At 31.9% G+C, this 25,309-nt stretch overlaps 1 protein-coding gene and 1 long non-coding RNA gene across 2 annotated transcripts in view; both read left to right on the forward strand.

The window, feature by feature from the left end:
* The window catches only part of LOC134684831 (peroxidase-like protein), a 37,807-nt gene extending 14,546 nt beyond the window's left edge, over window positions 1–23,261 (forward strand). The window contains exons 10-11 of the mRNA XM_063544141.1: window positions 22,476–22,645; window positions 23,155–23,261. Coding sequence (XP_063400211.1) covers window positions 22,476–22,645; window positions 23,155–23,261 — 277 coding nt within the window. The remainder of the gene's footprint in view (window positions 1–22,475; window positions 22,646–23,154) is intronic.
* Window positions 1,900–9,373, forward strand: LOC134684095 (uncharacterized). Its single transcript, XR_010101168.1, has 4 exons — window positions 1,900–2,027; window positions 7,103–7,172; window positions 7,996–8,070; window positions 8,969–9,373. It is a non-coding gene; the product is annotated as an uncharacterized LOC134684095 (long non-coding RNA).
* Window positions 23,262–25,309: the final 2,048 nt, after the last annotated feature.

The raw sequence follows: 25,309 nt of genomic DNA on the forward strand, positions 1-25,309 counted from the left end.
GACATAACCCCCATTGATGGTTTATAAAAAGCCATTATAAGACAAAACTCTTAAACAAAAGGTCCTTGGCCCATATGGTCTTTTGTAATGACATTGTAAAGCAATGACCTTGACGAAGGTCACAAGGTTAAATGTCAAGGTCAGGTACTAAGAGGCAAATTATGTGATTTTTGGAACTATTCAAAGAGTTTTATCTGTGTTTGAATTTCAACCAACCAATCAATCAATCAATCAATTAATCAGTGCATGCATGTTTCTGTCTCATGTGTTGAATCAAGATCTTTTTTGTTTCTTTTTTGCTGTTTCAATTTACCCTATCCAATTTGTTTAATCAACCAACCAATTAACCAATCAATCAATCAATCAACCAACCAACCAACCAACCAATCATTGTATGTATGCTTCCGTTATGTGTGTTTAATACTAATGTGCTGCAATTTATGGTCCAACGGAAAAATTACAATCTCAGTTATTTCCATAATATTGCTTGCTATATATTATGTATATATGTAGTCTTTGGTACTTATAAAGTGATACTGCTTTGAAATGACTGTTTGGTGCTACTTACCAATGAATTCGTACATGTAATACATGAGCAATAAACAAATAAACAGCCACGCGGTGATGGGAGAGTATCTTTGGAGGAAATTAGGAGTTAACTAAAATCAAGGATTTGTATAGTTAGTGTAACTATAAAAATCCTTGCTAAAATGAAAGCCTTAAACCTTAGAATTGTATGCTGTTACACAATATTCAAGAAGCAGCATATAACACAATAAAACATTTTGTTATCAGGATTTTGGAATATTAATTTGTTCTTGTATTACTCCGGATATCGTGGTACCCGAAATCCGGATTTAAAAACATGAAATCCGGAGTCCCAAATTTTCAGTCAAGAAATTTAAATCCCGATTTCCCGAAATTTGAAAAAAAAAGGAATTCACGGATCTCGACAGGATCAATCCCGAAATCACGAGCTTAAATATACCCAATCCCGACGTCTCGAAAAAATGTCCCCCATCTTTATAAACACCAACTAGGCTGTTGCTCACATTAACACGTATTTGGTAGCGGCCAAACTCGCATGCAAAATAATCAGAAATTTAGGGGGTATTTTAGCGCGGCAAGGTTTAAAACCAACAATCATGCAAAATGCTCAACTGTTGAATTTAAAACATGCATTACAAATATCCAATACCTTGAAAACACATTATAAGTCTAACACCAAAAAATATATACTCAAATAGGTTTAAAAGACTTTAAGTCAACAGTTCTGGATGACACCTACTTTGAATTTTGATTGCAATCATTTTACTGAACATTAGGCATATTCAACATATTTTTCATTAGTACCGAGATGACCACATTAAGTGTCGATTTAATCAAGTGTAGATTTGGCTACACCCGGGTGGCGATTTCACCTGGTGGCGATTTGGGCCTGTTACCTGTTACCTTATCTGTAATTTCCGCCTCTGTCAGGCGCATCATACGGTGTAACTTGGCTGTTGGTCAAACTTTTTTCAGGGAATTTGTTAGAGACCTCCTCCTACCTACGCCCTCTCAATTTATGTTAAAAATAATTATAATTTATACTGCTAAATAAAAAATTCACCATTCTGTTCTGTTTTTGTAGTATTCCTCCACTATCTTGGAGAACCGTTGTTTAAACAACGTAATACGTCCACTACTGTTCTTCAATTTTGGACTGAAACACCACCTAATCGTCTGGGGAGATACTTATTAAAAAAAAAAGATCCTAGAATTAAAATTATTATATAAACAGAAATGCAAAGATCTTCATTACAGAAAAACATTAATTTTGAAGACATGACAAATCCGGAATTTATATCCAGACAAGCCGGGGTTGTTAAAGTATTAGAAAAGTTAGACCGGTTTCCACATCCGCTTACATGCTTTGCATACTGGCACTGACTTATATATCACAGGGTTTGACATTTCGAAGTTAGTTTGTACATTTTTGAAGAAACAGTTTTCTATCGTCATTCATTCATCGTTCTTAAGTTTAGGTAAGCACAACGAAGTATCCGCTCACTGGTTATTGTCAAGGCACAGACACAGGCATTTGTTTATGAATTTATAATTCTTTGACTTTGTTTATAATATCCATGGGAAGGTCGACTAACTATATAAAGCTTCTGTCTATATCATATGGACAGTTGACCTTCCCATGGTTAAAAAGTGTCCTTGTTATTGTAATTCTTTTTGACATTACTGCCATTAATAGGAAATAGAAGGGACTATACACCTTGTTGCTAGATGCTATGAGGTATCAGGTCCGTTTGCGCCAAATACACTTCTGCACCCTAAACGTTCACACCTTGCACGTTCCCACCAAAGGTCTGTTCCCACTCTCACGTTTGCATCCAATTTAAAAGCAAATTCTAGTTGAATAATTAGAAAAAAGGGATTGTTGTTTTTAATTACGTTGATGTAAATACTGCATGTATCCAGCTATAAACATTGGTAAGTTGTTCACCTATGGACATTTTTTTCTTACTTTTTCTGAAGACTTAGGTTTGATTTTTTATTACCATGTATTAAATTGTCAAGCTTGGTTACTTTAAATACACCTACATTTGTAATCGCTATTTATTCCATTCGAATAAGTTCTAAAATTACACAACTTTTTCATTCAGTTGAAAATATAAATAAGCTTTATTTAGAGTTGGCAAGGTATATAAACATAGACAAACATAAGTTTTAATGAGCTTTTAACTGACATATATGTGACCTTTTTAAGAATACAACATTTATAACAATACAACACATTGTATCTTTTCCAAAATAAAAATATTCTTTTAAAAGTTTTGTTAAAAACTTTGGTTTAAGATAGATTGACAACTAAACATTATTTAGTACAAAATTTTGATAAATCATCAAGTCATTTTTGAAGACCTGCCTTGGAACTAGGAAAAATAACAATATCATCTACATACATGAGGCAGTCAATCCTGTGACCGTATATATCATCAGCATCTTGGCTTTCCTTAAATGCATCCGGTAAATCATTTATGAAAATCTTGAAAAGGTTTGGACTTAAAACTTGCTTTTTGAGAATAAAAAGTAAGAGTTAGCACATCACCTCCATTTGTATTTTAACACACAATTCACTTTTATTGTACATGTCTCTCAAGATTGCATAAAAGTTACCACCTACATGTATATTATATTTTAATAGCTTATATTTTAAACCAGAATGAATGACTTTGTCAAACGCCTTTTTGAAATAAAAAAAGCAAGCTTAAAGTTTCCCACCTTTCATACTGGTGTACTTATCCATTATAGTTTTTGATACAAACATGTGATCTGATGTCCTACTTTTACTTGAAAAACAATTCAGACATGGATTTTGTCTTTATGTGTGACGTCATGAAGTCATAATGGATTTCAATATTGACCCTCAATATACATCATATACATAGAAATAGAAATATATCGTCAATATACCTCATATGTACCTTTTTTCTCAATTTCATATTGTCTACTTTTCTCCGGACAATATGCCGTAGCGTCATGACTATATGAATTCCAGTCAATATTTGTTGTATGATAATACTTTTTACATTTCAATGAAGTAAGAATTTATAAGTAGATATACATGTAGGAAGATGTGGTATGAGTGCCAATGAGACAACTCTCCATCCATGTCACAATTTATAAAAGTAACCATTACAGGTCAAGGTAAGGCCTTCAACACGGAGCCTTAGCTCACACAGTACAGCAAGCTAAGAAGGGCCCCAAAAATTACTAGTGTAATACCAATCAAAAGGGAAAACCAACAGTCTAAACTTCATAAAAACTAGTAACGAGACACACTTATCAACTACATACAGTCAGGGGTACTACGTGTACATGTACAAGTGTTTTTTATTTACTTGAAGAAGTGAAAAAAATATACAACTATAAGTGAATAAATGATGTTTAAATAATCTCTCTTTAATTTTCTCAAAAAAATACTTGTATGATAATAATAGTTTTTTTATATTATTAAAATTACGATTATACTAATATGGTGATGGTAGATATAGGTTAAAATCTTTTCTTAAATGTAGAATATTTTTGTCAATAGTTACTCAGCTGCAAGGTTTATCTATACCATTTCATCATATTTGAATCGTAACGGTGCACTGGATTTGTCTAAGCGCTTTAAAAATTGCCGTTGAAAAATTCTGGATGATTATCGTAACTCGGAAAAAAGATAATCATAGTTATAGTATTTAAAAATGAAAAAATAATCATAACTGGAAAGTGTTTTATTGATATTGACACTAAAAACGTATATCTGATAGCATATTATGAAATTATGGCGATGAATTATTCATGAAACGTTCCAACATTCTTATGACATTTCTTTTTATGCATATATTATTAATAGTTTTTATGAAAACAGCTACATACTAACATATCATAAAATTGGAAGGGTGAACAAGCTTCAAGAAATTTAGAAATGGGAAAAAACACGAACTATGTTTATATATACAGAAATTTCCAAGAACTAGGTATGCCACAAAATATGTGAATGAGCGATGGAAATTATGATACATGTACATGTACATGACAATAATTGTCAGGCGACACGCATGTGTCACCCTACACCAGATTTCTGATTGAGACAGTAAATGAAAATTGATTTATCCTGAAGTAAATGATATAGTTAATATTGTTTAAATTCATACATAGCAGGTGGCTATATGGGCTATTTCTGCCCCTGGGAAGCCACTGTTGATTTAATTCTAGAACATATCCTATTATGCCATAACGAAGAAGGAAAGGCATTTAGTATTCGTCAAAATCAGTTTGACGAGAAATTAGGGGCTACAGTTTTCATGACACTTTATTTTTCATGGATGATAACACAACTTAAAAGTTATAAAGAACAAGGGATAACTTTGAAAATTAACACAACCGACAAAAAGATAAAAATTCATACATACTCAGTATATGAAAAGTATGCTGCATACATATGCATGGAAGATATTGTAGAGAAAAATATTGAAGGTACTTTACAAGGAACATTTTTGTATTTGCATACTTGCCATATAATAAGTACTTTTCTAGTAAATGAAAACAATAAATATTTAAAATCATACATGTATATTATTATATCAGTATAAAATAGAAAAAAGTTAATTCAAGGGAAAAAATATGGACGGCAATATTTATTGAATTATAAGGAAAAGGGAAATATTAACAGTTTAACACTCATATCACCCGATAAAAGTATCAACTAATAAATCCGATAATGCAGTCATAAAGTTATTGATGGAAACTTTTGTTCATTTCGCACATAATTTTAGTATAAACGTGATATTGGAGGCAAAAATATGACATATGAAAATGTGGTATACGTGACTTTCATTTTGAGCAATGAATTGAAAGGATTGCACTTTTGGGATATGGGATATAGCTAATCCATCCTTTTTCTCCCCCTCCCCCACACACACACAAAAAGAAACAAAACAACAAACAAAACAAAAACAAACTTAAACGCGCACACAACATTGAAACTTTGAAAAAAAATAAAGATATCTACTCACCACAATAACTGACTTTTCCTTAGCTAGCTATAAAACCAGGTTCAATCCACCATTTTCTACATTAGAAAATGCCTGTACCAAGTCAGGAATATGACAGTTGTTACCCATTCGTTTGATGTGTTTGGACTTTTGATTTTGCCTTTTGATTTTTGATTTTCCTTTTTGAATTTTCCTCGGAGTTCGGTATTTTTGTGTTTTTACTTTTTTCCATATCTTTAACAGGTACATGTATATATCAAAACGTTATGTACAATGTATATCGTTGTCAGTTAATATGAATAGAAATGTATAGGTAAATTTGTCCTAGATGTTAACCTGTAAGTTTCTTCATTTATTTTTATATGCGTTAATGTCATCGTTAAACTGAACATTTGCATTTTTAACACACAAAATACCATTAAAATACTGAAAGACACATTTATTATGGTTCAGTTACTATTATCCGATAAAGAAAATTACAATTATCAAAGAAGAAAAGTTATAGATTATCGTTGATCATCTCAACGAGATTGATTTTCTTGCTTGAGCTGGAACAGTCAATGTCAATTTCATGTCAATTTCGTTAGCAATGCCACGTGGCCTCCTTAGTTTCTAGTGATAATTTTTCCATCTCAAGCGAGAAGCATGATATGAAAATTATCACAAAAGAAGATCAAAAGAAAAATGCACAAAATAGCGATAATTATGATTATCATCCCAAATTTTTCAACGGCTATTTTCAAAGTGCTTAGACAATTCCAGTGCACATTTACGATTCAAATATGATGTAATGGTAAAGATAAACGTACATTTAAGAAAAATTAGTATTAAGATTTTTCCTATATCTACCGTCGCCATATTGGGATAATCGTAATTTCAGTTACGATTATCTCTTTAATACCAGTGATTGATTCAACAAAGAAACTAATTGCATAAAGATCTGAAGTATGTGCACAAGGTCTTCAAAAAATGCTCCTTGGGGGCTTGTAAATGAGCAGTGTTCTGAGGATAAAACCAGGAAGCCATTCCCCCCCGACATATTTTCTGTATGCAAAGTAACCTCAGTGTGACCCATTTCCTAAAAATCTGATGATTGCAATACGCATGGATGTCCTTAAAATAAACTATTATCTGAATTTTAATGTTAAACACGTGCTCAATTGCCATGCTTTTTTGTTTGTATTTTGTCCATTGTTTACGAACTGGTGACAATCGTTAAAATTTGGGTTCAAAACACAAACTTCAATTACCTGCCATATTTTCACAACAAGACCGATTGAAAAAAAAATTGACGATTAATATGAAATTTACATGAAAAAAATGATAAATGTGTGCTCAAAAGACTAAGTTTATGATTTTTGTATCCATTGGTTCAAGAATTGGAAGAACATTATTTTTCACCGGTCACTCGTTTCTTATGACTTTAAGTATCCTACAAATTTACTTATAATGTGTATATGTTTTTTTCTACTTCTTCAAGTAAATAAAAATAACTTAAATAAGTAGTACCCCTGACTGACATAAATAAACAATAAGATTCATTATGTTTTCTTATTTATTTTCAGATAATTAGCATTGGAGAATAAGCATTTGACTGGTCTTATGGTCACAGTTGGTTGCATCCTGTATAATTTAGTAAGGATTATTCAAGAACAATGTGAAACATTAGACAAATCTTTTCATACCATCAGGTGCACAAGACAGATTTCTTAATTAAGCACATTCATGACATTTGAGACCAAAAATCTAAAAAGTTGCCAAAAGATCATATTCATTTAAGTTTTAACACATCTGAAACCAAAAATTTAGAAAACAAGCAATTAATTTCATTAAACACTTTCAAAAACCAAAAGTTTAGGCAGCTAACAAAAGTAAAGATCAAACACACTTGAGATTATTTTCAGAAAGAAAAAAAATATGCTGGTAATTTTAATCAGGAAAAACATAGTCAGTGAGCTAATAAAACACATTTGAGACCAAAAGTTAAGAAAGCAAAGAAGTTTTAAGTATTCTTCCTTGGACACAAAGGAACCCTTGCCCACATTGACAATTTTTTTTTATTAGTGTCTTTCTTAATATCCTGGGTTAATTATCAATTGAAAATCCAAACTTTGTAAAGAAATATTCAGTGTAGTATTGTCCACTCTTTATTTATAAATATATATAACAATATGTCAAAGCTTAAAAATATATAACAATATGTCAAGCTTAAAAATATATAACAATATGTCAAAGCTTAAAAATATATAACAATATGTCAAGCTTAAAAATATATAACAATATGTCAAAGCTTAAAAATATACAACAATATGTCAAAGCTTAAAAATATATAACAATATGTCAAAGCTTAATGGTATTTTTATCCCAGTTGCAGTAACTACTATTTTATATTGATACTGATAATATTAGTGTTAAGAATTTGTCAGTTTTATTAACTTTGCATTTTGATTTTTTTCAGATCACAATATAATTACTGGAGAATTTGCAGTGAAATTAGCTAAAGGTCACAGTTGGCTGCCTACTTTATATCCTGGTAAGGATTATTCAGTCAGAACAAAACAAAGATTTGTGATAAAACAAATCCTGTTATGCTTGCAATATGCACATGACTGGTTTGTTACTCAAACTCATGTTAGACCAACAGGTTAAACAATGAAAAATAAATGGCTCCTACATTTAATACATTTCACGCCAAAAGTTAAGATTCAGACATGTAAAGGTACAGTACTCTAAGGACATACTGAGATTGACAACTTTGAGAGGCATTGTATTGTGTCTGACATGACAGTCTTAAGGACAGACACAAAAACTAGGTGTGATCCCATGCTGTCTAGTAATTAAGGTTACCTGAATCATGGAGCATGAATGATAAACTGTTAAAAGTCTTCATTAAACACATTTTTATTATAAAAAGATTTAATAGAAAACAAACGCATATAATATGTATAAATTAAAGTTACCTTCACCGATGTAATAGCAAAAGATTTATGAATTCAATAATACTTAATTTTAATTGTAATATACTGATTGGCATGTCCACAAAATGAGTCTAAAATCACATCTTTTACATCACCTACTACCGGGCTACAGTCCATGCTTAATGCAATGTTAACTGAAAAAAATGAATAATCTTTACCCATTGGTGCTTACAAGCACTTTTATTAATGTTTTGTCCCTTTATAACCTAATAGAATATTTTTTTTCTGTTCTCTAACTTAAGTTTGTCTCAACTAAATTTGATAAAATGCATCTATAATGTTTGTGAACACTGAATTAACCCTTTATAATGTTATATGCTAGCTGGGGCAGCATCTGTGTCCCTATGGACACATTCCCTAATATTTATCAACAAAAGCAGAGAACTTAAAACTTTAGTCATGATTGTAATGCCAATGTATATATGCTATACTTAAAATCTTTTTCTCTTATAGGTCACAGTGAAGTCCTTGAACTATAAATCTGGTTGTTTTTCCTGGATACAAAAAACAGATTATACTTGGTAGGAGTCATTAGAAAACAAAGAAGAATATATTTTAGATGTATTAGATATTTTATTCATAATAATATAATTTTGTTTGATCTTAATTATGGATGTAAATTACCATGAGAAGAAGGGAAGGCTTACGTGTATGCCCTTGCCCATGTTGCCCCAAAGCAAATGAACGTTTTAAAATTATACATCTATATGTAAGAAAAAATGTTTGTTTTGATTACTTCATTGCCACTATTAAGGAAAGAGCTATTTCAGTATTATGTATGGATTCACATTGATATGAGACACAACATTGTTACCTTGAAAAATTGAAATTATAATTATACATTGCTCTTCAACTTCATACTTGACCTTTATAAAAAAATATATTATAGCATCACTGATGAGTATTTTTGTAGATGAAGTGCACGTCTGGCACAACATCAATTTTCAATCCTGGTATCTACATTTATGATGAGTTTATTGTAAGGTCTTTTATGATGAGATGGATAAACTTCAACCCAAATAAAAAAAAACCAGGATTGAACTATATAATATAGCAATATTATCAGGCTTGTTGTGAAAAAAGTGTAGTTAACATGATTAATGAATGCTATTGTCATTTCATATTAAAGCCGACTAACTGCTCCTGGCTTCTCCAGTGACATTTGAATGTTAAAATTGTTTTGTCCATCCATTGGACAATGAGTTCAACCCATTGGGGCTCTTTTATTTTACTACTTCAACACTTACTCATTATTTTTTATGCCCCCACTAAGTGGAGGATTATATATCCCTTGTCTAAGCCGAGGGGGCATTAAGTGTTACCCTTCAGTACATCCTAAAGTGGGTTTCCTATCTCTAACTTAAGTTTGCCTCACCCAAATGTTATGAAACTTACACACAATTTTTATTTTTAGCAAACTTAGATCAAGTTTGAATTTTGTGTTGCAGATGTCACTTTACCACTCTGAGTCATGCCCTTTACAAATTGAAAATTTGCACAACTTTTTGTTTTGTTTCTGTTCTCCAACTTCAGTTTCCTCAACCAAATGGTTTGAAACTTTCACACAGTGTTTATAAGCACAAAATACAGGTCAAGTTCTCATTTTTGTGGTATTGCTTAAACCGTTCTAGAGTTATGTCCCTGTACAAATGGAAAAACTGCTGAATGGTTGTTTCCATTTTCTTACTTAAGTTTGTCTAAACCAAATGTTATGAAACTAATTCACAATGGGTATTACCACGAAACACAGTTTACCCTAAAAATTCTATTCTGAAGTTATGTCCCTTTACAAATAGAAAAATTGCAGGAATTTCCATTTCCCTTACCTAACTTTAATTTGTTTCAACCAAATATTAATTTACTTATACACAATACTCAGTACTTATAACCTTGTAACTCAGATCAAGTACAAATTTGCATCACTTTTACAGTCATAAATGGTTATGTCCATTTATAACTTTATATGATATGCAAGTGGGGGTATCATCTGCGTCCCATGGGCACGATCCCTATTTACTTAAAGATAAAAAAAAGTATAAATATCCTGTACATACTTGACATTGATGCCTTATGATTGGAAAATTTTGTCATGCATATGTCTTGTTTATGACTACGTCAAAAAGTACTGGTATATGGTTTTTATGAGCAATCTTTTCTGGGATCATCGATGATAAGTTATCTCTATTTTACATTTATATGTAGAATCATTGCAAGGTATATATGTTATCACAGGGAAATTGTAAATTCTAAGCATACTATACAGTTGGATATTTGTGGTACAATCATGTAGTTGTTTCATTTTTGTCTTTCGGGTTTTGGTGGATATATGCCTCATTGGCAATCAAACCATAAATAACACATTCTTATAGTTCTTAATTCTAGGGAGTTGTGAAACTGTAACAACACTGTTGTTGGCATGATTATTCTTATTCTTCCTGAAAATGCAGGAAATACTTGCCACTGGATATTAAGCATAAGACTATCAACATAATTATACTTCTTGTCATCTTTAAATGGTAACATTAAGATTAAAAATCTAGATAGTTAAATATGTTCAAAGCACCTCTAAACGAAAAAAAATATGGTTTACTACTGTGTGTATAACTGTTTGCTAAATATCTGTCAAATTATAGATTTCAGGTATATGAGAATTAGAGACATGGGAACATAAGTTGTCTATTGACAATAAAATACATAACTATATTTGATGTGCAACAAGTACCAATTACAAACTATAAAACATAGATCAACTGCAATAAAGTTGACAAACTACAATAAACTCATTATAGATACCAGGATTAAATTTCGTATTTAAGCCAGACGTGTGTTTTGTCTACAAGTTAAAAGACTTCAGTGATGCTCAATTCCCAAAAAGTTAAAAGGCCAAATAAAGTACTAAGTTAAAAAGCATTGATGACCAAAGCCACTGTATACTATGCAACAATGATCTAAACACATACATTAGTAATCAATAAAAATAACATGATGCTTTTATGAAAATAATTATGTCAGTCTGCAAAAATGATGACAACAAAACAAACTTTTTAAGGAAGCTAATTTACTTTCAGGGATAAATTCCCTGATTTTGAAAACAATATTTGATAGCTCAAGAACGATTCGGTGCAACAATTTAACTGTTTAGTATCCAGCGTTGTGTAACTGATAAATTACAAATATATTTTACTCCTACACAACTTGTTTTCGTTATTTGAGAAACTAGAATATACAATATTAAATAATATATTAATTTTCTTTTTCAGATAATGCCAAAAAAAAGCAAAAAGGCAAGAAGTACTAAGCTGAAAGAAAATAAAAAAAGACAGAGAAAAGCTAGACAGGAAAAAAACAACAATCTTAGGGATGGTCAGTGCAACAACCAATCAAATAGTAAAGATCAGAGCAACACCTCTCTAAACTTTCAAAATATAGATCAGAGCGTCATCTCTCAAAACTGTCATGATTTAGATAAGAGCGTCATCTCTCAAAACTGTCTTGATTTAGATCAGAGCATCATCTCTCAAAACTGTCATGATTTAGATCAGTGCGTCATCTTTCAAAACTGTCATGATTTAGATAAGAGCGTCATCTCTCAAAACTGTCTTGATTTAGATCAGAGCATCATCTCTCAAAACTGTCATGATTTAGATCAGAGCGTCATCTCTCAAAACTGTCTTGATTTAGATCAGAGCATCATCTCTCAAAACTGTAATGATTTAGAGCAGAGCGTCATCTCTCAAAACTGTCATGATTTAGATCAGAGTGTCATCTCTCAAAACTGTCATGATTTAGATCAGAGTGTCATCACTCAAAACTGGCATGATTTAGATCAGAGCGTCATCTCTAAAAACTGTCATGATTTAGATCATAGCGTCATCTCTCAAAAATGTCATGATTTTGATGTAAATGAGAGAATTGTATTAGAAAATGAAATTGAAAATATAATAGAAAATGAAATTGAAAATATATTAGAAAATGAAATAGAAAATATATTAGAGAATAGAATTGAACATTTATATGAGAATGAAACTGAAAAACTAGTTCAGAGCGTCAGCTCTACAAACTTTCAATACAAGAGAAATAAATATGATGATAATATATATCAGAGTAAAAGTGATATACAAAATCAGACAGAAAAACTAGACCAGAATCAGGTTGAAAAACTGGATAAAAAGCAGATTGAAAAACTGAATAAAAATCAGAATAAAAAAATTGTTCAAAATCGGACAGAAAAACTCGATCAAAATCAGATTGAAAAACAGGATGAAAATAGGATTGTTAAAAAGAAGTATGAAAATTTGATTGAACAACTAGATCTAAAACACAATTGTCCATATATAGAAACTGAGAGTGAAATAGTACTTATGAATAAAGTTCAATTGGAACAATATCAATGTAAAATAAAAATAAAAAACTTCAATCAAAGCACAATGTAACAACAAAATAAACACAGCTAAGGTTAAGGATAGTGTAAAGATTAGTAGACCAGGTATTAGAAATTCTTTTGTACAAGGTAGTTTTCACCAAGGAGATTTAAGGTTTGGTTTAAACAGTGGTAAGCAATGTGTGGCAAATTGTTGTTCAGCTCTTGCTTTTAGTAAATTGAAAGATTTAACCTATTGGGATCAGAAATATTTAGATAAGGTTCTGATTTATGGGAATGATTTATATAGCCGTGTTAGTGGTAATAATCATCACTTATTAATATCCGACCTACCACCAATATTAGATATATCAGGAAAATTGATGCAATTGTCACTAAAAGAGTCGATATCTGCTGTAATAGATACATCAGAAAGTATTGATTTTAGTGAATTTGGTAATTCTTTGCCATTAGATCAAGCTTTACAGGAATCCCTTGTAGATTATGATGCTTGCTTTATATGTGCATATGATACTTCATTTTTAGCCTTGAAACATGGCGTTGATTTATTTTTGTTTGATTCACATGCAAGAAACGAGTTTGGTTTAAAGCACAGTAATGGCAAAAGTTTACTTTTAAAATTGAGCAGTCTAGATCATCTTTATCAATACTGTTGCAACATGGTATCAGGAGCAAGTCAAAATCAGTGGTTTGAGGTAACTGGAGTAAGCATATCTATAGTTGGAGAACCTGTAGTGTACAATAATGGTGATAAAAGTCCAGAAAACCATAAAGAAATGAACAACACCAACTATAGTTATATTGGAAATTATGAAACAATGAACACCAGTGACTATGAGCTGCCTGAAATTGTTGAAGTAGAAAACGAGAAAGGGTCAACCCTTACAAAAGTTCACGAAAAAATAAATGTAACATTTGACATCTATAGCTCTGAAAGTAATGCCAATAATAATATCAACAAGAATGAGTCTGATGTTGAAATTGTGTCTGCAACTGACATGTCTTATGATTTTAAACCAATCAACACTATTGCAAAGAAAAAGCTTTGTCTCATTGTTAAGATACCAACTAAGCATATTCACAAGCAAATCACCAATACTATTTTTGATATGGGCCCCCCATCTTCTACAAAATCTATCACAGGTGATGGCAATTGTTTGTTTCGAGCTATTTCATATGCACTTTCAAATAGACAGGAGTTTTATGGAAATATAAGAAAAGCTATAGTTGATCATTTGATAAAAAATGCAGAAATGTTTAAATCTTTTTTACAGCCAAGATTCAAAACTATCACAGAGCACATACATTCTCTCCAGATGAAAGAAAATAATGTATGGGGAACTGAGTTGGAGATTATAGCATGTGCAGACCTGCTAAAAACTGACATTTACACTTATTACAATGATTCGTGGATTAAATATTCTTCATCTCAATTATGTAATAAAAACAAAATTAATGTTCAGGCAATCTATCTTCAACATCTAACTGGAATCAATCACTACGAAGTTGTCACAGCTGTAAGTCAAAAGTCAAGGTATCAAAACAGAATGCAATCTAGTCCAGTTGAAATGGAAAAGTCTGAATTTGATAGGAAATGTGAGGTGCCAACGTTGAAAATTAATGATTCGGATAACTCTTCGGATGATGAATCAAAAGTCTTATCAAAAGCTGAAAAAGAAAGGATTAGGTACAGGAAAGATGAGGAATTTAAAGCAAGAAAGATTTCCACTCTGAAAAGAAAATATAGGGAAAATGAGACATACAGAGATATTGCAATACAAGCAGGTATCAAGAAATATCGAGAGGACAAAGATTACAGAGATGCTTTAAAAGAATCTGGAACTCAGAAATATAAAGAAAATGAGGATTACCGAGATAGCTTAATACAATCTGGAATTCAGAAATATCAAGAAAATGACAAGTACAGAGAAAAATTGAAACGAGCTAGTGTATATAAGTATGAAGAAGATGAACAACACAAGAAACATGTCAAACAAGCAAGTGTTCAAAAGTATAATGAAGATGAAAAGCACAAGGAACTTGTAAAACAAGCAAGTGTAAAAAAATATAAGGAAGATGAAAAGCACAAGAAACTTGTCAAAAAAGCAAGTGTTCAAAAGTATAAGGAAGATGAAAAGCACAAGGAACTTGTAAAACAAGCAAGTGTACAAAAATATAAGGAAGATGAAAAGCACAAGAAACTTGTGAAACAAGCAAGTGTTCAAAAGTATAAGGAAGATGAAAAGCACAGGGAACTTGTAAAAGAAGCAAGTGTACAAAAATATAAGGAAGATGAAAAGCACAAGAAACTTGTGAAACAAGCAAGTGTACAAAAGTATAAGGAAGATGAAAAGCACAAAGAACATGTGAAACTAGCAAGCGTAAAAAAGTATAAGGAAGATGAAAAGCACAAAGAACATGTGAAACTAGCAAGCGTACACAAGTATAAGGAAGATGAAATGCACAAGGAACATGTGAAACAAACCAGTATAAAAAAGTATAAGGAAGATGAAAAGCACAAAGAACATGTGAAACAAGCAAGTATACAGAAGTATGCAGATGATGATTCACACAGATGTAAAGTTAAACAACAAACAGAAACACGTCGTGAAAATTTAAAACAGGAAAACAAACAAATAACTGAAGTTATCGGAAAATTTAAGGATGCTGTTAAGAAAGGTCCAGAATGTGTTTGTTCTTGCTGCTTGAGGCTGTTCTTTGAAAAACAGGTTCTAATCTGTAAAAAGGGGTCCTATGATAGTTCTATATATGATTCATGCACAACAGAGAAATATAAACACATATGTACAGATGACTGCAATACTCATTGTGCTTTTGAAGGAACATGCAGAACGAGTCTATGGATTTGTTATACTTGACATCGTAAAATGATGAGAGGTAAAATACCTGCAGATTCGTTTTCAAATGGTTTAATGCTTGAAGATGTTCCATTAGAATTAAAACAGCTAAATTCAATAGAGCAACAACTAATAGCCCTGAATATTCCATTCATGAAGATAATGGCTTTACCAAAAGGAGGACAAAAAGGTGTTCATGGACCTGTAGTTTGTGTGCCGTCTGATTTGACAAAAGTTACAACAATACTACCACGTTCAGAAGATGAAAGTCTTTTACTTAAGGTTAAACTGAAGAGAAAACTTAACTACAAAGGCTATGACAAATACCAATATGTTAGACCAAACCATTTGGAGCAAGCACTTGTGTATTTAAAGGATAAAAACGTGTGGTATAAAGATGTTGCTATCAATGATGAATGGATAAACCCTATCCCTGAGGTAAATGATGATCAAGTAGTGAATGATGAATCCGATTCTGATTCTGATGATACTAAGATGATGGGGAATAAAGAAATACAGAAAGATGAGTTAGAAAACATTTCAAAGTCTTCCAAAGTAGGCAATGAAAGAGAGGTAGAAAGCGAACAATATAGCTATATTGATGATAAGTTACGTGGTGTTCAATTAGATACTTGTTTACAACCTGCTGACATAGGACAAGAGGCTTTAGATTTATGTTTTGATCAAGTATTTAATTTAGCCCCAGCAGAAAATAACAATCCTCTTAGTGTTCTAAAAGAACCAGGTATTGAAGCTAAAACCTTTCCTGTGCACTTTCCATCAGGTAAAAATACTTCGGATGAAGACCGTGATGAAAAACTGACAATTGGAAGATACTTTAATCTTCGATTAATGAGTGTTGAAAACAGATTTGCTAGAGATACCAACTACATATTTTTCAGTCAATATTTAACAGAGCTCAATAGTGTGATTTCAAACGTTCAGATATCTCTAAGAAAACAATGTCCTTTTTCGAAAGAAGGAAAGAAAGTTACAAGAGAAATGCTTTGCAACAAGGAAACCTTAAAAGAATTATTTAAGAAAGATGAAGCTATAAAATATTTAAAACCCATTCGTGGAACTCCTCCCTATTGGCAAAGTTCACAAAAAGATATATTTGCAATGATAAGACAGTTAGGAGTCCCCACATTCTTCTGTTCTTTTTCTTCTGCAGACTTTAGATGGTTAGAAATTATAAACACAATTTTAAAACAGCAAGGTGACACGAGAAATAGTGAAAATATGACATGGGATGAAAAATGTAAAGTTCTGTGTAGCAATCCTGTAACAGCAGTAAGAATGTTTGATCATAGATTTCATATGTATCTGAAGGATGTTATCATGTCAGAAGCTCAACCAATAGGAAAAATAATCGACTATTTTTACCGAGTTGAATTTCAACAAAGAGGTTCTCCCCACACACATTGTTTGTTTTGGGTAGAAAATGCTCCAAAATTTGGTGAAGATGATATTGATGACATTATTACCTTTATTGACAAGTACATAACATGTGAGATACCAGATGAAAAGGAAGACAAAGAATTGCATGACATTGTTATGGCAGTACACCAACACAGCAAAAAACATTCCAAATCTTGTAAGAAAAAGGGAACAGTATGTCGGTTTAATTTCCCAAGACCTCCCTCATCTAGAACATTTATCTCAGAACCAAGTGATCCAGATAAAGATTCAGAGGACGATGAAGAATTAGCAAAGGAAATATTGTCCGACTTATGGGAAGTTATTAAAAATCATGAAGATGAAAACTTAGATGTTTCTGAAATTTTCAAGAAGATAGGACTTACTCAAGAAAGCTTCGAAACATATTATCGTTTTATCACCAATCGCAATACAGTAGTTCTCAAACGTCAGCCAAATGAAATATACACCAATCAGTATAACCCACATCTTTTGAGGGCTTGGGATGCAAACATGGACATACAATATATTTTGGATGCATTTTCCTGTGTTGTATACATTATAAGTTACATAAGTAAAGCTGAGCGAGAGCTAGGATTACTCCTCCAACAGACTAAAAATGAAGCAGAAGAAGGAAATCTAAATGCTCAACAGACTATGAAAAAAGTTGGAACTTCATACTTACACCATAGAGAGATAAGTGCACAGGAAGCAGTGTTTAGAGTAACTGGATTAAGATTACGAGAGTGTTCAAGGAAAGTAGAATTTATACCTGTTGGTGAAAATCCATGTAGAATGAGCGTTCCTTTGAAAGACCTAGAGAAACAACAAAATTGTAAGTCTTCTAAAAGAAAAAGGCATAATAGTGACAGTGAAGATGAAGTTGAAGATGAAAATAGTACTTGGATGAACAACATTGTTGATAGATATAAAGGTAGACCTCACATTGATATCTTTATCAAATTGTGTCTTGCAAGATTCACTTCTGAATACAGTGTTGTACTAGAATCACAATTACCACAGAAAATTAATAAAGACACAACTTTCAAACTTGATGGCTCACTTGGATATATTAGAAAACGCACAAGAACTTCACCTGCAGTTATAAAATATCCTCGTTTCTCTCAGGAAAATTCCCCAGAAAAATATTATCAAAGCATTTTGCAACTGTATTTGCCATACAGATATGATGAACAGTTAAAACCACTCTTATTTCAAACATATGAGAATTTCTTCACATGTGGAAGAGTTAAGTTTCAAGGGGATAACACATTAAGTTCTGTGAAAGAAATTGTTATCAAAAACATGTCAGACTTTGTGAAAAATGGTCATGATTTAGAGGAAGCAGAAAAGCAATTTCATGAAAAAGATCCTAAAGAAGATGCTTGGTGTGAGTTATGCCCAGAAGCAGAAGTGAATAGAAGAGAATGTATAGATGACGGCAAAGTATCTAGTGTGATTGAGGAGGATTTATCAATACCAGATTTGAATGAACAGAGCTCATCATCTGTTGGAACTAATTTGCTGTCTGTTTCTCTCACAAAAAATGAAATAATTCCAAGGCTAAGAAGTTTGAATGTGAAACAGAGAAGAATTCTCTATAAAATAAGAGATTGGTGCATTCAAAAAGCAAACGGAAAAACACCAGAGCCTTTACATTTATTTATCACTGGAGGAGCTGGAACGGGTAAAAGTCACTTGATCAAATGTATTCAATATGAAGCAACTCGAATATTAGCACAAACAACAAATAATCCAGATGATCTCACAGTTCTGTTAACAGCTCCAACTGGAACGGCTGCATTTAATATCCATGGATTGACAATTCATAGTGCTCTTGGAATTTTCAAATCACTCTCACCTGATCATGCAACTCTTAGTGAAGACAAAATTAATTCGCTCAGATCAAAGTTAGAACATTTGCAAATCTTGATAATTGATGAAATTTCAATGGTCAATAAGAAATTGTTGTTTTTCGTTCATGAGCGACTCAGACAAGTTAAAAAAAGACCAGACAATTGTTTATTTGGAGGTGTTTCAATAATTGCGGTTGGCGATTTTTATCAGTTACCACCTGTTCGAACAAAAAGGGTAGACAAATTGTATGTAGATGACCCTTCTAATCCCTCAAATCAGCTATGGAATGGCTTGTTTGAAATTGCCGAGCTGGATGAAATAATGCGTCAACGTGAGGATGGAATGTTTGCTGAACTACTAAATAGATTGCGTGTTAAGCAGAAAAATGAAAGTTTGTCATCATCTGATAAAGAAACATTACAACACTGCTTTGGTGATAGCCCCGATGAAGCCTTGCACATATATTCTACAAATGCAGAGGTTGATACCTTTAACAAGGAGATGATAATGAAGCAATGTACAGAATCAAAACTAATTGAGGCACAAGATTTCCAAAAAGACAAAACTTCAGGGAAATTGACTCTGAAAAAAGTACATTGTTTAAAGTCAGATGTCTGTCTCCCAATATCTATTCTTTTAGCTGAGGGAGCAAGAGTAATGCTAATCAAGAATGAGGACACAGCAGATGGTTTAGTAAATGGTGTAATGGGAACTGTTATATCTATCAAAGACTTCTCACCAAATTCCCTCCCAAGTACAATATATGTTCACTTTGACAATGAAAGAGTAGGAAGAAATGCAAAGGTACAAAAACTCATCAGTGGAAAACACTGTGTTGGATTGAAACCTTCAAGTGAAGACATTCCTTTAAGCAATTGTGTAAGAAAACAGTTTCCATTGAAGTTAGCTTGGGCTTGCACAATTCACAAAGTTCAAGGATTAACAGTTGAAGAATGTGTTGTTGATCTGAAAAAATGTTTCACATATGGTCAGGCATATGTAGCCCTTAGCAGAGTTACATCAAAATCTGGTTTACACATTGAAAGCATAGAAGCTGACAAAATTGACAAGAAAATCTTCTGCGATCCTGATATTGTAAAGGGTGTTTCAGAAATGACAAGATTTTTGCCTGAAATTGAGAATACAGCAGAGGAACATACACAATCTTTTCAGATAATGTATCACAATATTCAAGGTTTACAGACGCATGCAGAAGATATTAAACAAAATCCAGACTTTAGAAGTGCGGATTACATTTGTCTTACTGAAACCTGGGCTAATCAAGAATTCACTTGCTTTGAAATGGTGGGATATGATGGTTTTCATTTGCCCAGATCTTTAGCTTTTCAAGAAGATGATTCTTATTATTCTTCTTTAAAGGAAATGCAGCATGGTGGTGTGTGTGTTTTTCACAAGCTTTCTTCAGAAACAGAATTATGCAACTTGACATCAAACTTAGAATGTATAGTTTTCAAGATTCCAAGTAGAAATGTTTTTGTTGCTACTGTTTACAGAACCCAGAGGTATAATCTAGGAAAATTTTTGGAGAACATGGAAACATTAATCTGTAAATTGGAAGACTTATCAGAAAGAGTTGTTGTAATTGGCGATTTTAATCAAGATATTTTGAAAGGTAGCTGTACAGTATTAAGTTTCATGTTATCAAAAGGTTTCAGACAACTTGTTAGTAGTTCAACAACAGAAGGTGGAACTCTTATTGACCATGTGTATGTAAAAGGATGTCATGATACACAGGTTACAATTATTCCAACATATTACAGCTATCATGAGGCACTGAAAATAGTTGTTCCATATGACTAATGAGGGTACGAAGAAACAACATGTAGAACCAAAAAAAACCAAAACAATATCGTCAGTATTAAACGAATGTCAGTTTTGATTTTAAGAATGACATAAATTAAAAAAAAATATGCCTCCTGAAGTCCAACCCTTCGTCCCCGTCGTAGGAGGTGGATGTCAGTACTGAAACATGACTTAGTGCTGACAACAAACAGGGCTCTGGCAACAAATACCGTATATGACCATTGTAGTTATTTAGGTGTTTGGTCATCCTGAATATGCATGAAACATTTGCCACTGGATGTAAAGCAAAAAAAGATCCAATCAATTAATCAAGATAAATGACTAGAATAGAAAATTTCATAAAGTTTTTTACACATATGTGAATGTTTATTTCATAATTTTATGTTGTATTCTTACAGTGACCATTAATGACTAACATTTGAAAATTAGTTTACCAAAAATATGCAGCAGCATCAACATACAACTTAGACATAGTCCAGGAATTCTTTATAATTAATTGATCATCAATTTATATATTTTACAGAATGAAAATTAATATTCTACAGAAATTTCAATTGTTTTAGCTCTTGTGCATTGTTTTGAATATAAAATTACAGCTGCCATGAGGTGAAATAGTTGATAATGATTAATCATCAAAGAAGGATGGTGTGACTTTTAGCATGGTTGTTGAATCAATGGCTTTTAGAAGAAGATAAAAGTATATAGAAACTTTATATTTTTGGAATTAATCTTAAATAAGCTTTCACATGAGACTGGAAGAAACTTTACTTCACCGGAAGTAGCACAATATCATCTTATACGAAAAAATTGCTTCATTTCATAATTTCTTTGATGTGGAAAGACTTCAATTGTTCTCTGAACAATTGGTTTTTAATTATTATTTTTTTTGTTCTTGCGATAAATGTTTGTTTCGCAATATGTCGCTTAGATATTTCTCATATTGTATCGTATAGTTTATGCGCTTTTAAATTTCACCCTGCTAAGCCGAACCATTTTCTTTGTAAGAGTTATCTCCCTATTCACTGTTTATCATCAGAGCGCATCTCCTTCGTAACAAAAAAAGATAGCGACAAAATTCTTTTTACAAATTGTTCGTTACATCCTCAGTAATTTTTGGCGTATTTGGATCGAAGCGATTTGATGAAATTTTATAGGAGTTATCTACCTTTACAAAATAAATTTGTCGGTATGTTTATTTTACTCATAAACAGTTAACCGTATAACCCTGGAATGTTTTTATTTGAGTCCCCTAGGTCCTAACTTAGAAAATGAGGTCAAGGTCAAAGGTCAAGTTCTCAATTGTTAATTTTGCTTGTTTTTGAATTTTCTCCAACACTTTGAAAGATACATATTAAAGAACAAGTGCAAAATATCAGCTTTATTGTAATGAAGATATGCTACATTTGGTCTTATACTATTAAATGGCATCTTATAGGAGTTGGTGCACCTGAAATGTCTTGATATAAGGTTATTTGATTATAACTTCAATTAAGTTCATTATAAAGACATTTGACCTCATACAAAAGGTTAAGTGACAAATGACCTTGAAAAATGGCTACCGGAAGTGACCTTTAGAAAACCGGAAGTAGCTATTTTTGCAATTTGTTATTTTTATTTATAGGCACCCAGATGATATTGACTTGTTTGCTGGAGGTATATCAGAAAAACGATCACCAGGGGCTCTAGTTGGACCGACATTTAGGTGTTTGATTGGACTCCAGTTCAGTTTGTTTAAAACAGGCGATCGATTTTTTTACGAAAATAATTTCTTTCCGACAGGGTTCACGACAGGTAGGTATAATATAACATGTATAAGTGGTATACTTAAGAAAAAAGGAAAACACCTCTTATATTCCTAATTTGTGTATTGTACCGCCATTTCCTTATGTATAACTTCAACTTACTTTTAAAACCTTAACCATTATTAAAACAAAACATATGTCAACAACATACACACGGCATATCGATTAGGCAAAAATTAAAGACAACAATGAAATAAATGGCCAAAGCACAATGACACGAGGGTCGAATATAGCAGTACCGGATCACGACATAAGGTTCCACGTTAAAAAGATCCGATCCTTTAGATTGTTGATCTGATTTTTATGTTTTCCAATTGTTCCGACAGACATTCTTTTATAGAATGATTGATCACTTTTCAAAGCAGCTCTTAAAACTGTTGTCAGTTTGCCATAGTTATGAATTTTTTACCATACGAAATTATTTTCTTTAAAGTTTAATAATATTTGCACAATTATAAAAGTATTACTATTTATACAGTATAAGATTGTTTTTTTCAGACCAATTACAACAGATAAAGAAACAGTCATTGTCGGCATTGTACTGTAGAACTATGGCCGTTAATTCAATGCCTAAAAATGCATTTGAATCTCCATTAGCAGAGTAAGATATATTCAAATAGTCACGTGTTATATCATTAAAGCAACATTTTCTTTTTTTGGAGTAAGGATACCTGGCGTATACATTTTTTTAGTTGTTTGATGGGCAGAGCTATCAAAAATGTTCGGCTTTGCTTTTATACTGCCATCAAATAATGATGTCTTAAGTTTTGTAAATACAGATATTCATGATAGTTGTCTTAAAAATTTTATGGGTTTTCACCACTGTGGAAAGAGTGCTTATCAAAATGAATATGAGATCAAGGTTTTATCTGTCAAACAAATAGGGGATTTTACATTTTTTGTTATTCATTCAAAGAAGATTTTTTAAAGTGGGAAAACATAAAAAAAAAGTGAAATAAAATAGGGTATCTAGATAATTTATTGATAAACTATATGTTTACCTCCTCAACTGTTTCGGTTCTTATTCATCCTTGGTTTTGAAATATTCGGCTCTGGACGTTCTTTGTGAAGGTAAATCCAGAAAAGCGCTTCGGACGCATTACATGTATAACGTGTTATTTTAGTTTTGGATTTTATAGTTAAACGAAGTTTCAAATACATGAATATTTTTTAAGAAACGCAAGCGTGGGATTAGAAAAAAAGAATCAAACCTAACTCAAATGTAGAAATTATGGTATGCTGACTCAGATCTAACGCTCCATAATTGCTATGTTCTTCATTAGTTTTGTTGTCTAGATGTTTAGTAATCAAGAGGGGGATGAAAGATATCAAAGGAACAGTCAAACTCATAGTTTTATTTGAGAAAAAAAATATATCTCGAAATTATTTGCAGTGAAAGAAGTTACTTTTTTTAACCGTTTAAGGATGGGTTTCTTTGATATAAATAATAGCTGGTAAAGGTGCATCAAACGCAAATATATTCAAAAAAGAACAAATACAATTTATTGTTCAAAATGTTAAGCGTAAAATGTAATTCTTCTTATTTTTTTCAGGATAAAGCGTGTACCGTGTGAAATGTTTCCTGAATTAGACTTTACACCATGGGAAAAAACTAAAAAATATTACAAATAAGAAAAAAAGAATACAATAAATAAACAGAATATATGTATTCAATCTATTTCGTTGTTCAACATTTGTCATTACGGAATATTTAACTTATAGTTTGCTATCAGCAGTCAGTTTGGTTGAATTATGTCAAATCTGCCTAAAACTTCAGTGATGTATTACATACTTACAGGTGAATCATTAAACACAAATAATTACGAATTAATTCGACCTTTAAAATAACTCTGAGGTACAGATATGTTGTGTCTATGCAGCCGTTGTAAGTGTAGTAACACCAAATAAAGTAAACAGGAGTATACCGCTGTTCGAAATTCATAAATCGATTGTGAAAACGAAAATCCGAATAACAAATTTAAACTGAGGGAAACACATCAAATGTAAGAGGAGAACTACGACACAACAGGAACACAACATTAATACATTGTATTTAACAAACACAGAAACGAACTATAACATAACAATGTCCATTTTCCTGACTTGGTACAGGACATTTTAATAACAAAATGGTGGGTTGAACCTGGTTTTGTAACATGCTGAACCTCCCGCTTTTATTGCAATGTTAAAAATAGCATTAGAATGACAACATTACATGACAGGACTACAAGAAAAATAAATTGAAGAAAATATAGGACAAATAAACATACGAATAATAGATAACAAAAGGTACCTGATTTAGAATTTCGTACACCAGACGCGAGCGTCGTCACCACAAGATAAATCATTGACGCTCTGATGAAATAGTTCGAAAGCCGAAAGAGGTCGAAAGATACCAGAAGGAGAGTCAAACTTGTAAAAAGAAACATAAAGAAGTTATATTTCATTTTTTGTTGGACTTTTGTATATGTTCATGGCATATTTGATAAGGTCCTTGAAATGTATTCCCACCTTTTAAGACAGGTTATTTTTTATTGTGATCTCTGTCATTTTTCATCATCATCATCATGCAAGAACTCTACTGTATATGTATTGCTTCCGTGCATTAATAAATAAATGTGTGCTAAACTTAGATACACTAAGTTGTTTTTTT

Source organism: Mytilus trossulus, chromosome 9 (genome assembly GCF_036588685.1).
Source record: "Mytilus trossulus isolate FHL-02 chromosome 9, PNRI_Mtr1.1.1.hap1, whole genome shotgun sequence".
Classification (NCBI taxonomy): domain Eukaryota; kingdom Metazoa; phylum Mollusca; class Bivalvia; order Mytilida; family Mytilidae; genus Mytilus; species Mytilus trossulus.